The sequence below is a fragment of the Athene noctua genome, chromosome 11 (assembly GCF_965140245.1).
Source record: "Athene noctua chromosome 11, bAthNoc1.hap1.1, whole genome shotgun sequence".
NCBI lineage: Eukaryota > Metazoa > Chordata > Aves > Strigiformes > Strigidae > Athene > Athene noctua.
In genome coordinates, this window is record NC_134047.1 from 15,444,717 (window position 1) to 15,460,773 (window position 16,057).

At 46.7% G+C, this 16,057-nt stretch overlaps 1 protein-coding gene across 1 annotated transcript; it reads left to right on the forward strand.

Moving 5' to 3' along the window:
* The first annotated feature begins 699 nt into the window (after window positions 1-699).
* Window positions 700-6,254, forward strand: LOC141964687 (protein FAM162B-like). Its single transcript, XM_074915370.1, has 4 exons — window positions 700-1,055; window positions 2,939-3,044; window positions 4,454-4,562; window positions 5,226-6,254. The coding sequence occupies exons 1-4, from the start codon at window positions 758-760 to the stop codon at window positions 5,331-5,333; spliced, it is 621 nt and encodes a 206-aa protein (XP_074771471.1). The 5' UTR covers window positions 700-757; the 3' UTR covers window positions 5,334-6,254.
* Window positions 6,255-16,057: the final 9,803 nt, after the last annotated feature.

Below are 16,057 nucleotides of genomic sequence, written 5' to 3' on the forward strand. Positions count from 1 at the left end.
GCATTTCTATTTCCTGACCCATCAGGGAGAATTTTGTGCAAAATGCAGGAGAAATGTCAAAATGATAAAATAGGATTGATTTTGGTCCATTCTCTGGTTAGAATAGCTGATGTTATGGAAAACATCCAGCACTATCCAGACTTTGTGGAGATTGAATTCAAAGAGGACAAATACTTTATAGGTACTGCTACATTTCAATGACAATTTTACCGACTGACAAAAACTACATCACCTGATGTTTTAGAGATAGTTTGTTAGCTTGCTGATTTAAACCTGAAATATATCTGAAATCTATTTCTTTGCCAGAAAAGTTTGCAGTTTGGATCGGAGATGGACTCCCCGTCTGCATTTATAGCCATAAACGTTGGTTTTAGTTTCCTTCTGCCAAACCACGTTTCTTCTGAGATAGGGGAAATGCTGCTCCTCTTCAAAATATCTGTTTAACACAACTGATTTGCAAGATTATTTTTTAGCTGAGAACAACCAAGAACTCTAACAGCTTAACTGGCTGTGATAATTCTAATTTTCTAAGCTTATCTTTGGACAAATATAACACGCTGTCCCATTCTAGTCCTACCATAGTAAGAACTGAGTAGATAATGTAGATACTCATTGCTCTCCTGAGCAGCTCCTTGGGATGGAGAACCTGGGGCACAGCCCGGGCTGGGTGTGAGCTGCCCCAGAGGTGATCTCTGCCTGCCTTTCTTGGAAGGTGTGTCATTTTGGTAAACACAGGAGATAAATTTAACTAGTCATCATGACGCAAGCGAAAACTGTTGGCAGCCAGGGTGGAAATGCATGCTACTTCCTTCTTACAGGAAGGGGTAGTTTTATGTTAGTAGCTCCTAGAAGCAGCCTTCTGGGCTCCTGCCGGTCCTGCTGCGTGCTCCCAGGCTGGTGGGGAGGCTTTGGCCAGGGCAGGATGCTGGGGCGGCTGCTGGGGCACAGCCCCGGGCTGTGGCGGAGGGTGGCTCAGCTGGTCCCATGCCCTGCCAGAGCCATGGGTGACAAAGCGAAGGGTGCTCAGGACGAGACTTTGCAGCTGGCTAATCCAGGTGGGTAGAAAGGCTTTGGTCACTGTTTCGTGCTGCAGGACAGAGGGAAAGGTTATCTGAAGGAAAGGGTGAGAAAATGTTCCTTATTTTTGTCTGTGATTGTGCTACTGCAGTGCTGCCTCACCTGGGGTTACAAACACTCCTGAGACACGGAGCAAATTGAGACCTCTGACAGTGCACAGGGATAAAGTTTTGGTTTAAATAGTCCTCCTCCTATGGCAGCAAATACAAACCAATACTCCATGTCAGTGAATCTGTTAATTAAAAAAGTAAATAAATGTTCTTCCTCCTACCCAGCTGCCAGGTTTCCAGGGGAGGACCAGTGCACGTCCCTGCATGTGCAGGGCTGGTGCGAGTGGCAGACTTGCACCCCTCTGCTCCCCCTGACACTCCCTGCCAGATTACATGAACAGCTGTACATGTATGAGCAGGCAGCGCCCTGGCTTATCTGGCAGGCAGCAGGCAGGGGCAGCTCCCACATGGGCAGGCTTCCTGGCATGGAGATACTTTCTCTTTTGAATCTGTACCACCACCTCCTTGACAGTGCCTTTGCAGGCTCCTTACATTAGTGAGGCTGGGCTGCGTGGGGCTGCCTGTGCTCCTGTGGGGTGGCTGTGGGTCTCCAGCATGGGGTTTTGCTCTTGTCTTCCCTGGGATGGAGCCTGTCCTTTCAGCAAACTGTGTTACTTCTTGCTGCAGATCTGATTCAGACACCTGTTGATATTTCAGAGGTAGCTCTCCTGGTCTCACTAGCACTCTGTAAGAGAAACAGGAGAAGCAGAAAATTAGATTTACCCGGGGGTCTGTGTGCCAAGATTTACACCTGGGATTTTTCAGCCATTCACAAGTCCTGGCATGCATGAGCAGGCCTGGGGTAAAGGCACTTAATGTAATTTCACCATCTCAACACAGGCAGAAAGAGGTGCTCCCTGTGCCCTGTGCTGTAGTGGCAGTGATTTCCCCTTAGTGATGCACCAGCAATCCTGCAACAGCCAGGGAGTGCAGGACACCGAGACTGGGGGCATCCTCATGTTCATCCTTTTCTGTAGGCCCTGGTCACCCATGGAGCATTTCTAAAAAACATCCCACATTCACAAGCACAGGGCATTAGGTTAGCATCTTGGGTGCACCTTCCTGGGTGTGTGAGCAGTCCCATCTACCTTGAGATGACCTACAGGTGTGCGGTGCTAAAGCCAGGATTTGAGCTGGCCATTGCTTACCCTGGTTTTGCAGGGTCTCCCTGCCAGTGCTCTCATCATGGCCTGTCATTGGGCTTGTTTCCATCAAGAGGAGCCAAAATCCCTTTCTCATTGTGCTCAGGGTGACAGCATACTAATGGCATCACCGTGGTAGGCTGGTGGGGTGTAATGTATCATCATTAGAGTACAGTAATGTGACACCCAGCTTGCATGAGAACAACTGCCAGCCTCCCACCAGGCTGTATTTTAACAGACCTCGTCTCTCCATCAGTTCTTTTAGAAGGAGATGCTGTGCTGTCAAGGAGTTATTACTGCTGCTGGCAGTTTGCTTAACTCACTAGTTGGGCCATTTAAAAGTAAGATGCTAGAAGGGTGAGAGCATGCTGTGGGATTGGGTGACTTCAGCCCCGCATCCTTTCCCCCCTTAATCAGGAAGGTTAGAAGACATTTTTAGTTTAAAACCTACCTAAACTAAAGGAAAAAAAAAAAAAAAGCAAAATTAAATAAGCTGCAAACGTAACAAAGCATCTCACACTAGCTGCTGAGTAGACGTTAGAAAGATTCTCATGGAATAGTAAAGTGCCAATCTGAACTTTCAATCCTTTTCCCTCTGTAATGACAAATTTTTTCCTCTTCTCTTCTTCAGGCTTAGTTCACTCTTGTCTTCTATAAAATCTTTTGTAGGTTTCAAAGCTTTCAAAAGTGACAGAAGTCCTACAAATTTTGATAAAAAGGTGTTAGTATGGGCAGGACACTTTAAGAAAGAAGAGGACATTCCCAAGTACATATCGTAAGTAGACCTGTGTGAACGATGCTTTAGGATGTGAATGTGCAGATTGAGACACCAGTCTGTACTACCCAGAACTGTACTTACATGGTGAGGGTTAGAGCTCTTCCATGCTGACAGGGCCTGCTGCTACTGGTGTCCAAAAATAATCTGAATTTTGGGGAACACACACTTTTTGTCATGTCCTGTGAAGTAAACTGGATTGATTTGTTTTAGGTATTATAAGTTACGGACTAAGCTGAAGTGTCTTTTGCAAGACAAGTGGCTTTGTAACTCAGAAGTCACCATGGTAAAATATCATCCACTTTGGATTTTCGCATTCTTTGGTAGTTTTTACTGATTAGCAATTAATAATGCTGAATAAATTTTAAAAAGAAATTTGGGCTATACACAGTTTTGGTGACAGACGTCTGCAATGAGTTCCTCACATCTGGGCTATGGTTTCACCACCTCCTTGTTGAGGTGTTTTGTTAAAGGATTGTCGTGCCGTTTTGGAGACCTAATGCTTCCTGACTTGTGACCTCCTGGGGGCTCCTCCAGCCAGCCTTCCCCTTGCAGGTGTAAGTAAATTTATGGCTGGATACGATTTCATGAGTGACTCATTGCCACACTGCAGCCTCTTGCAAGCATGAATCGTTGGATAAATGCCATGAGTCACCCATGGAAGGTGGTGCAGATTTCCCAGAGATGGCTGTGGCTGTTCAGCTGCTTGGGAAGACAAGTCTGCATGGATGGTGTGGTTATCTGCTCCAACCCATCTCAGCCTCCCACCACGGGCAGATGCTTGTGGGGCTGATGCCAGCTGCCTAGCAGAGGGGCACGCTGCAGCGGGACAGGCCTGCAAAGCACCATGTGCAGCTGGGATGGGGATGTGGCCACAGACCCGGTCACTGCTTGCTGTGCCTCTTCGCTGTGTGAAAACTTTCCGTTGCTCTTAGCCAAAATGTCATGCGTATGCTTTTATTCCACTGAGGGTGGCATTGCCTGGGCCTGATGACATGACCCCAGTGTCTCCTGGTGCTGTGCAGCACCCCATGCCCTGCCCAGCAACACCCAAAGGTGGGACCCTCATAATTCTGTTATCACGATGGACTTCCCTGTTCTTGTAATTTTTCAAGTGTTCACTCTCATATGCAATAAAAGAAGGTGGGAGAGCAGGACTTGTTATTCCTGTTGTTACTGATGACTGTTGGGAATAGCAATACCCCACCTGCATGGGAGGGTGGCTAAATCTTTTCCCCATAGGCTAATTTTTTGAGTCCTTGTCTACGCACTTGCAGAAAGAGAAGGTTGAAGCACATTGTACGTTAATAGGCAGTTGCTGGAAGACTTGAGGGTCCATTGCCCAGCTCCCCATGATCTCATTTCATACATGCTGCTGCAGGATGGAAACTCTGCTCTGTCCTCCACAGGTCTGAGGTCCTTGATGCAGCAAGGAACAGAGCCAGGATAAAGGTTTGCTACATCATGATTGCACTGACCTTGCTGGGCTGTTTGGCCATGGTAATCACAGGCAAAGAAGTGAGTATTGTTTCTGGGTGAACTGATCTACTTAATGTATGGCCTATGTATGCTCTCCTTGTAAACAAGTATGAGGGTGACAGATAGGTTTGAGACTAAGTCCATATAAGCAATATTTGCACAGGATCTGTATCACCCCATTCTCTGGAGGAGAGATTGGCATAGGGAAGCACAACTTGCTGGTTAATGTGTTCCTTCTGACCCACTTTGCAATAAACTCATGCAACGCAGTGCTCTGTATCATGGTATCTCAGCAAAAGGCCAGTCCAAGGGTTGTGAGGCAGCTCAGACAATGTCAATGGTGCCTGGTCCTTCCCTGTATCCACAGGTCATGAGGCTCCTGCGGTCCTGCCCACCTAGCCTGAGTGCCACCATGGCCACCATGAGCTGTGACACTTGCTTTTCCCATCCCACTGGTAGGGAAGAAGGGTCTCCAGCCTGACTAGCATGTCCCAGCATACCTGTAAACAATTTACAGTGTAATTTTCCTGCTAATCAGAGCTGCAAATGCTGAAAATTTGATAAGACAAGGAAACACATTAACTTCTGTCACTTCAAAATATCAAAAAGGACAGTAGTGTGTCAAAGCGAGTGATGCAAATGTGAGGAAATTTAGTGATGGGAAACGTGTGCATGCAATGATTTTCACCATTTCTTTTCAAGGCCGCTAAAAAGGATCACACACTGCTGAGGATTAACACAGAAAAGAAGGCCAAATGGAGGGCTAAAGTGGAAAAAGATCAGGAGGCAGCTGTTGAGAAGCCACAATGACTGGGAACGGATTTATTTTAACAGGAGATAAATGATTTGCACGTGTACATGTTGCATATGTACCTGTCTTCATTTAACTCTTTGGAGCTTTTTCACGGAAACTGTCTCAGGACAAGGACTTCACTGCTTAAAAACTGCTCCATATGAACCAGGAAACTCCCACTGCTTTCTGTGGCCTCTGGTCTTTGGCACTGGGTTCTGCTGAAATACAGAAACCTCTTCTAAACTGCAAAGTGTGGGAAGGATGAACGCAGGACTCCCCAGCTCAGGATCAGCTTTTTGTGGTGCTTGGTGTGGCCATGGGGCTGTCTCCTGGCAGCCAGGAAGGATGCAGCCCTACATCAGAGAGCAGCCATTCTGTGTAATGCCTCCAGGGCAAACAGCCTTGGCCAAAGTGACCCAGGGCAGGGGGAAAAGAGTCTGAAATGTGTTTTGCAGCCATAAAGAGGTTGATTATCTCTGCCTCTAAGCCAGCTGCCATCACTGTCCCCTCTTCCTCCCCAGCCCCTCCTGGGATCCCATGGCCAGTGGAGAGGGGGTACATGAGCATGAAGAGGGGTTGGGAAGGTGGAGGAGTGTGAGCAGACTCTGATGACTGATATGGGCCAAAAGGAGCTTTGGGCCAGAGGAGACAGTGGTGATGTGGAGTAATAGCATGGGCATGTGGAATGGGTTTGTTGCTGTGGGGCAGCCTGGTGATCCTGTGCCTGGTGCACGGAGCCCGGCCTGAAGGCACCTTTTGTCCCAATGCAGCTCACTGGTTTTGCTTTTTCATCTTCTGCTTCCAGTCATTGTCATGAAAGTTCTCTAACACTTGCTTAGTTGTGGTTTTAGTTAGAAGTAATTGTTAATATATGGTTTGCTAAAACTAGATTCTTTTTAATTATCATAGTTCATTAATCCATAATAAAACAGCTGTCCAATTACATCTAAAACAAATGCATCTCTTCACAGCTTCATTTAAAGTGTCACTGAACTCTCTGGGATGATGTTTAACAGATGGGAGAGATCCTAGTGAAATACTGAAAGTTGCATTTTCATGAAGTGATTAAACTCCAAGACAGGCCCCAGTTCACACTTGGGGGTGCTGATGGTCAGTGTATCGTTCATAACCCCTCGAGACCCATAAGGCGGGCTGGTGGAGCTGGGTGCACTGCAGGAGGTGCCAAGGGACATGGAGTGACAAAATGCAGCTATCTCACCCTGCCTGCCACAGGAGATGGGGAATGCTGTGCAGTGTCCTGAGCATCACACCAAGGCTTATTGCAAGGTTTATTACTCAGAGCACTTGTGCTCCTGGGGAGTCTGGAAGCTCCTGCTCAGGTCTCTGATGTTTATTGTGTCAAAAACTCATGTCCATTTATTGCTGGTGTGTAACTACATGGATGGCAAGGACAGGCTGGGACATCGGCAGGCAGTCAGCAGTTCTTGGGCTCTCAGACAGTATCTCCTGTTTGTTGGGCAGCTTTTTCCCTCTGATGCTTCTTAGGAGCCCTTTTTTCCACATTGCATACCCATTTAGGATGAGGAGCATGTGTGAGGGGGGTGTTACATCTGTCACAGCTCAGTGTTTGTAGTCCTTGTTTCCACCTCATAGCCCCATGCAGTACAATTCACCAAAAGTGATGTCATCTCCCTGTAGTATTCCTCATGAAGCATCTCAGGGAAGTAAAAATAAAGATCTGGGACAACTATAGAGTGAACAAGTCTCTGCTGAGAAGGCACTTTTGCCTGCACATGTGATAGGATGTCTTTCATTTTACATCATTTACATAATTTTACATCTTTTCTTGGTTAGTACAATAAACCTCAAGAATTACCTCGAAGTTGGCATTCATTTGGGGATAAACTAAACCAGCTCTGGTCAGTCTCTTAGATTATTGAGGGGTTTTTAATTCTTAAATTGTTTTCATGTGCCCCTTTTAAGAAGGCACATGTAACACTTAAAGGAACGCATTTTGATACTCGTAAACAAATCCACATCTATGTTCTAAGCTTCCCTGACTTAAGCAGGAAAGGAGATTACTATGACCATATGTAAAGAACAAGCAAATTATCTGTGACTTGTTCCACTCTCTACTCTGCACCTCCCCCTGCCTGAAGGAAAAAACCCCTGTTTCAGGTGTGAGCTATTATCAAATCCTCTTAAACTGCCTGATTCTCTATTGACTAGTGCATAAAGCTGCTGTCTTACACATGGTCATTAAGAAAAAGGAAAAAACAATTCCTCCTCCCTGAGCCACTGATGATGGGCCACTTCTGAGTGATCAGATGACCCAGGTGCTTTTGAGGTCTCACAAAGAGCTATGACAGTTATGTAGGGAATAATCCTTTACCCGTCCCGGCTACATTATTAATAATTTTAATATCATAATATTCCCCCAAAAAACAATCGAACTAATCTCTGGCTTGCACTTGCCAGTGGTGGGTGGCTGCTGGCCCTGGTGTAGCACAGGCTCGGCTGGAGCCCTCCCCTGTAGTAACTGGAGATGCCAGCAGAGGACATCGCTGATGCCTCTCCAACACTGGGACTTACCACTGCTTGTTAAAATCGGTTTCCATCTGTGTTTGCAAAGTCCTTTGACTCTTCTCTTGAAAAGCTTCTAATTAACACAGCTCCCTGAATGTATAATTGGCTAATCTTCAACACCTTACGCTTGTGGTGTTTTTTTAAATTTCCCCTCCCATATATATCGCTTCAGTGTCACACCTGATCCCCTAGTCATTAAAAAAAAAAAAAAGGGATGGGAGTTGCTATTAGGTAGGAGCTATTCTTTCTTTTTTAATAATGTGCCCTGTATTTCCCCAGCCCGGCCCTAAGGACAATGCAAGGGGCTGACTCCTTTCTGAGACAGGGGACGAAGCTGAGAGTGTGCTCGTTTGCTGCGATGCTCAGGAAGACTAAGGGTGAGTCCTTTCAACTCTCACCTTCTCATTTATTGCTCTGTACTGGGAGGAAATAATGCTTCCTCCCTTGTGGGATTTTTGCCATTTTACTGAACTCCTATATGGAAGTGGCTAACAATATGCTGGTGGCTGGTGCCACAGAGATTTGCATTATAAGGACAATTATTGGGGAAGATTTTCCCTAGTAGCTGGAGTTGATCTAATTCTCCTTCCATTAAAATCAGTGCTGTGTTTTTTCCTGGCTGTGGATTAAGGTTATCATCCACCATTTTTTGAAGTTTCCGTGATTTCCAGAGGCTCAGCTTCCCTAGGGAGTGGGCTGCTGTGGGACAGAGCTGGGTGTGCTGGGCACTCCTCTGCCAGTGTGGTGAGATCAAACTCGTATGGGAGGCTCTGCATCATGAGCATCCAAGACCCTTGGAGAAAAGGTGTGAGATGGGAAACTCTGAGCTCAGATCTCAGCTCCTTCTTTACTCATTTTACCTTGCTTTTTGACCTGCTCTTTTTGACACTTGATTTCTTTCTGTCCAACTGCTATGTGCAGCTTTTTCCCCAGGATACAGTAAGGCTGACATGATCCTGCACTTGTAAAGGACATTTTTCTGGATGCAGATGAAATCTTGCCATTCAGAAAGATCTCATTTTAAAGGCTTCTCTGTTCTTTCAGTGTTTAGTCTCCCACCAAGCTGGGAAATTGCTGCTTATTTTAAGGCTGAATGCACCCAGCTTCAGCTTCTAAGCATTGGATGCTGTTTTCGATATGGAATATCAAACATCACATCTCAACTCTTTCCTGTGTGTAACTAGTTGCCCCATAGCTATATGTTTGCAGTTTGATTCCTGGCTATGTTCAAAACACCTGTAGTTTTCTAACCATTGCTTTGTGGGTATCACTGCCTTACTGGCCAGTTAAGTGATTGACACTACAGTGAACTTATTCATGTATCAAGCAATATACTACATTAATACCTTCTTCATAACAATCCAAAGAGATTTTTTATTTGGTTTAGCATAGAATCAATAATCTAGTACTTTTGCAGAAAAAAAAAAAAAGGTCTAAAAGCTTTCCAGACTTTACTGACTACCCTGGAAAATTAAAAAGCACAGTGGTTATGCATCAGAGACTTGCTCTCCTCTGTGCCGAAGGCATCAGCACCTGCAGGAGCAGCACGGCCGGCCAGTGGTTGCAAATCTGCTTTTGTTCTCAGAACTGTCAAGGGTCACCTCAAAGGACCTTCAAGGCTGAAGGTCTCCCCTGGGTGAGACATAATGATGGTTTGGATCTGTAAAGGGACCTGCTCCCTCTTACCACACAGATCATTCCAGCCTGGAGCAGCATCATGCTTTCTCCTTTGCTCAGCATCATTGCAGCAAATAAGCACTGGCTGCTGCTGGCCCATGGGTATCCGGGGTTGTCACGCCCATCACGACTGCAGAGATGGCTTAAACACCACTCTCCTGTTTGGGTTTGGCATGAAGTCATTCTAGCCTAGCAGGAAAGCAAGGCCAGTGTTCAATAATTTGAATTAATTAATGGATCATTCATTAATGCATGAGGTAGCATTAAAGAAATTTTCCATGGTTAAGTAGTTTGATCATTAGTGCTGTATGATTTATTGCAAAACTTCTGTGACAGTCATATGATGAGTAGGTAGTTCCTGAAGGGCTCTGGAAGGACCTGGCCATTTCATTTCTTTGTTCTGTTGGAAGATCTGGACACAAACCTCAACACTATGTTAGTCTAACTGGCTCTGCACTGTGCCAGCTTTCTACATGGAAATCTAAATCTGGGATCTGACTCTTCCTCTACAGCACTGTGTTCCTCAGTGAAGGGACCCAAACCTTGAGCTATTTGGGCAGAGACTGCTGCATGTGTGAGGGCTTGTACCAGGGAGGCGGTCAGTCTGGAACAGGATTTCATAGGAAAGAGTTGGGCTCATTCAATGGCTTAAGTATGCTCTGCAGCATGACCAGAGTTATCGGAAACTGCCAGTGAGACTAGACCAGAAAACTCAGGGATTTGTATGCCGGTCTGTAATACCGTTCTCCCAGATGATGTATGGTCCTAAGAGTTTTTCTAAATGAAATGGAAACCAAAATAGCCCAGTGAATTAGTCATACGCTAATTATAATCATTCGTAATCGTTCATGTTTCTGTGTTTGCATTCATACATTCTGTGGAAACAACTCATGTGGTGCACTGTGAATTGCACCACTGTTACACTGGCTCCCCAGTAGCTATTTTATCATTGTCTAAGCATTGTCCTGCAAAAAATTTCTAACAGCAGGGCTATAATCCTTAAGAAGGACATCCATTAGGGCTGTAAATATGTCATTAAAATAATAACATTCCAGGGGGGATGGAACAATCTCCAGAATGGTTTCAGACTGTACTAAGGGGCTGGAGTAAATCTTGAAAGGTAGGTAGTTAAATATCCCAGCATTGCAGTGCTCTAAGCCCCATGAGATGGCAATTTTACTTGACAAACAAACCTTAATGCAAAGCAAAAATATGACTATTGCATGTTGTTCTCTCCCACTCATTTCCCTTTTTCTTTTCCTAAGAGCCATTGTGCAGGTGGCACAGGGTATGCTGTGAGCTGGGGACTGCTGAGCACCCACCGCTGTGGCAGGAACCCACACACAGGCGGTGGGATGCTGTGGGGCTGCCAAGCGCTGCACAGTGAAACTCTGCAGAAATGGACAAGGAGCTGACTGTGCAGCTGTGGTATCTGATATGCGAATTCCTACAGCCTCTCTGTAGCTGCTTATGTTTAGCATTTGAGGACTTTTTAATCTACTTGCCTTTTGTTGCCTTTGCTGAATGTACCAGGGAGGGATCTTGTGCTCATCTTGTGTCTGTGGACTTCCATGGGTGACAACTGGATGTGCAAATGTTTCCTGCTGCTGGGAGGACACAGTTGTCCTACCAAGATGGGCTCTGGGAGCCATGGAGGAAACTGCACAGGGTGAGGAACAGAGACAGCCACTGCATACAGCTCCCTGAAGGTGGCTGATTCCCTTGCAGCATCCTTTGCTCAGAGCCAAGCTCTGACCTGGCACCTGGGTGCTCTGCAGCAGATGGTGCCATCGTCCCAAAGGGCAGGCTGTGAGAGCCCAGCTGCTCTCGGCTCCCAGGGCAGCATCAGCTCAATCAGCACTGGTGAGAGCTGCAGTCCCTGCCCATGGGGTGATGGGGCTGGGAACGGGGTGCCCAGCTGTGGGGGAAGCAAAGTGGTACATCCAGCCTGCTGTCACATCCTTCCTCTGCTCAACCCACCAGCACAGGCGGTCGCTGTGGTTCATCACCCTCCAGACTTCCCACAACACACAAAATCTGAAGTGTTCATTAGGTGGGGTACTGGCCTTCTTTTTAAGAAGTTCTTAATGTACAGTGACTACCTGAGGACTGGTCGTCTTTGGGAAGAACTAGGACAGTGTTCAGCAGAGCAGCTGGAGCCCAAATATTTTTTTTACTCCAATTAGCCAGAGAGAAATAATAATAATGATTTTTAAAAATCCTGGCAAAATTGTGCCCACTCGTGAGCCTGAGTCACCCATCTCCAGATCCACCTTCTGTGCACAAAGTTATGCACCAGCCTGGAAAATGGTTTGCAGTATCAGTCAGGTTTTTTCCTTTACACATATATTTACATAAAGGAAAGCAAAATCTCTGCAGCCTACCTTTATCTCAAAAGTAGGTTTCCCTTGAGACAGAGTGAAATAGTGTGGCTGCCTCATCTGAAGGAGGAATGATGCAAACTTTTCTTTCAGCCCCGTGGAAAGAAGCTGAAAGTTTTGCACTGGGAAGAGGCAGCCAAGACTCTACTTCCCTACTGCTTCTGGGGTATCTAACTCCTCCTGTCCTCAGCAGCTCCCAAAGAACACCACAAAGGCAGTCAGTGCCATGTCATCCCTTTTAGACACGGGGAAATCTGCATTCCTGGGAGCAGGGCTGCCCTGAGAGGGGGCAAATGCAAGTGCGGGCTACATAGGTATCATTCTTTTATGGGTTTGTTTTGCTTTTAGAGTTGAGGACTTAAGATGAGTGAGCTTAAGGACTGGGGTTCTGGGAAGAGTTCTCCCATCACCTAGAAGCCTGGAGGTGGTGCTGAGCTCTGTGTAAGACACTGTTGCAGTGGCCAGCCCCTGTCAGGCTCCCCTAGGAGTGTACCAGAAAGGGTATCACCAGTGAGTGGTAATATTTAATATAGAAAGTGGCAGAGTGCAGAGATAGTCACCAAGCTGGAAGGGGAGATGGGGAAACAGCCCAAGGGTGACGTGAGAAGGGAGGAGCTCTGTCCTCTTCTATCCTGCAATTCCCTTCTCCCTGTTAACAACATTGTCATCAACAAGGAAAAGTGATTTGAATTGCTTTTACACATCAGCCAGGGATCATGACCTGGAAATTAAGGCCTTGTACTTATCAGCCCTCTCAGGGAAGCTTGGCTGGAGTCTGGATGCTCTCACACAGCAGTCAGTGCAAGCTCAGCGCTTCCTGGCTAATGTGCTCCCTTGCCACTCTGTATGTAGGCATACTTCTATAAACAGCAGTAAAACCATGTACTTAACCAATAAAACAGGCATAGGAGCTCTGACATCCATGTATCAGAGCTGAGATAACGGCTCTCTTGGAAACTAACCCTCTGTGAAGGCTGAACCGTTATGAGTTCTAACTGTACAGCTATTATCCTCCATTATCCCACTTGCTGTCTTGCTGCCCTTGCCAGAGTCTGTGCTGTGTCATACACTAGCTTCCAGCCCACGATTAGTGTCCCCGAGTCCCCAGTGCTGATCCCCCTGGATGCTGTGTGGCTGGGGCAACTCAGGTGCACCAGCTTGCAGGCTTTGGCCGGCTGACACTGTTATTTGTTCAGGTTTTGCTGAGCATGAGATGAGCTCTGTTTGCAGCCTGGGCTTCCCTGGAAAACCTGGCTCCTGTAGGGAAGGGTTCAGCACTGTTTGCACTGTTCATCATGCACATTGTGTATCCTGACCAACAACATACTTATGCATTTTACCGACCAACTCACAGGCAGATTTAAAACATGTTGCTGAAGGGAAAACCCATCTGGCTGATGTAAAAAGGTATGTTTGAATAAACTGTGTGCTGTTTATCTGGCTCCACAAACCCAGGAGCAGTTTTGCAGCGCTGGTCTTCCAAAAACACAGGTTTTGCTCTGAAGAGGTGAAGGAGCAGGTAACAAACAGCTTGTGGTCTGACATGAGGGAGTCAGAGACACAAGTTCATGTAAACTGCCCTGCTAAGAAGTGCAAACTTCTGCAGTTTTGAACTATGAACCATTTGATGCTTAATTTTGGAAGTGTTGACCAAGTGCCTTTAAAAAAGGAGGACTGTGGTATGCATCTTGGTGTCCCAGACAGAGAATGAAGCATTGGGGGACCGTAGGGCTGAGCAGCTTGGTGCCATGGTGACCTCAGTGCCCATGGCTTTGCCCGCTGCCGGAGGGCACAGCAGTGCTGGGCATATTTGTGCATGTTTAGTGCTACCACGCACCCTCTAAATTTGCTGCTCTAAGAGCTGGTGAGCCTTTCCCCGTGCTCCCGATGGGGGTGACACAGCTGGTGCTTGTGGGGAGGAGAAGCAGCGTTGCTCTGCAGGCAAGGGCTCAGCCAAGTGCGGTGTAGCCTGATGCAGGGCTGGCAGCACCTCCACAACCTCTCCTGATGCTGAGAGCATGAAAAAAAGCCTTGTGAACCTCTGGACGGAGGGTTAGTGAAGTGTTTGTGGCTGAAGCACTGCTGCTTTGCCCTAGGTGCCAGCTGTGCCTGGGCTCTGGTTTTGGACACTGCTCTGAGCTGGTGCTCAAACACAAACCCAGGAATCATGTCCCAAGGCTGCGTCTGATCTGTAGCTCTGCCCACCAATATTAACCTGCCAAATGCTCTGTTCTTAGCCATGTGCATCCATGCAGGCCATCAGCCCTTGTGCTGGGGTGGGATTTTCTGGAGGACCTTGCTAGGGTGGCTGCGGTGACTGGTACACCTGCACCCACATCCTTCTAGGGTTCCCTTTCCCCTACCCCTCCTTGCCTTGTAAGAGAAGAATGGGACTTCTAGCTACTCTTTAAAATGCAAAACTGCAGCCTGACATCTATGGAAAGTTAAGCTTGGTGCAAGAACCACTTTAGAGACTTCGATTTTAATTGACTGGAGAATAGCTCTTAACCTGGGTTGAAACTAGAGGCGGATTTGCATAACAATTGATTTAAAAGCTCCACTACCTCCCACAGACAGAACAAGGAAACCTGTTTCTGCTCGGTTTTATGTTTTAAGTGCTTCTAACAGTGGAGCAATTCAGTGTTTAAGTACAATTTGCAGGCTGTACAACAATAGCCTCCTGGCATCTCCTCATTTCTCAAGTTCTGCTCTGAGGCCTGAGTGCATTTTAGTAAAAACTTCTTCTTCCCTTTGGCTTACCATTCATTCAGTTACTTGTTTAAGGCTTAAGTAGTTCCAGAATATACTGGTTTAATTTTTTTTTTCTTCTTGTGGCAGAAAAATCCATTAAACCCAGATTTAACTTCATGCATATGGGCAAAATAGCTTTTATTAATGCCTTTAACTGTGATGAGTGAGAACTCCAAGCTGTCAGCTCTAACTGCAGGAAGAGTCCTGACACTGTGCTCAGGTTTTTTATTAAAAAAGGATGAGAAACTGCACGTCAACATGTCAGTGAAAAGCCTGTGAAAGTGAGAACACACTATACATTGTTTATTAATATTATGGTTCATAAAAGCTGTCAAGTGGGGAGGAGAAAGTGGGGCCTGAGTTTCTATCCAGTCAGGCTTTACAGTCTTTCTATTTTTTTTTTCCCCTCTCACCTTTCCAAGTAGGAAGCTCAGGGTCCAGCCAAATGGCTGTATCTACCTCCATACACCAGCAGATACCAGTGCCTCTCCTTGCTCAGATTACCTCCACCACTGAGGAAATCCCTTCAGGCTCTTTGATTTACTGGCAACCTTCATCAGGCCACAAAATCTGTTTTCTGGGTATAGAGAGGGATTTGCTGAGCAGGGCTGTCTGTCCAAAGAAGTGCAGGTCTCCTTTTTTTTTTTTTTTTCTATCCAGAAGCTTCATCTCAGCAGACATGCTGTGTGGCTGGCTGGCTGGGGGTTTTGGTGTAGTGCTGGGCTGGAGCCATCAGCCCGGACCAACATCCCCTGCCCAGGGTGCCAGCCACCAACCACGGCACCCAGGTCCCACCGTGGTGGCAGGGGTAAGGGCTGAAAGAGGGAAACTGCTGTTACTGGGTTGTCTGTCCTTAGTGGGGGCAAATGTGGCATGGGGGTGGGCTGGAAAGTGCTTCCTTCTTCCAGTGGTTCACCTTTCTGTGGTTGCTGTCAGACAGCTGGGATTTGAGCTCACATAATGCACAGATGTTTCCATCCTTGTTAATAATGAGTTTGCACTACGCAGTTGGACAGAGACTGAATCTGTCCCAGATTTGATCAGGAATACAAGAAGACAGCAGGCTCACACCTTGCAGAAGCTGCTATCTCCTCTGCCAGAAATGCAGCATTTCTTTATTTTTAAAGTAAATCTCTGGTTGCCATGGTTTCAGTGAAGCACAGGTCTCACATTGCTGAAAGGCTGGAGCAACAGCAGGAGAGGTGTGAAGCTCCTAAGTCCTGCTATGGGGCTTATTTGGCCACTGGTTTCCATGCCAGCATTGCCACCTGGGCCACCTCCAGCTGCTGAGGTGCAGGGAGCAGGGTTGTCTGGCCCAGCCCTCAGGGGACTTCCTTGGCTGTAGAGATCTTTCCAAGATCACACCTACCCCATGTGGTTGCAAC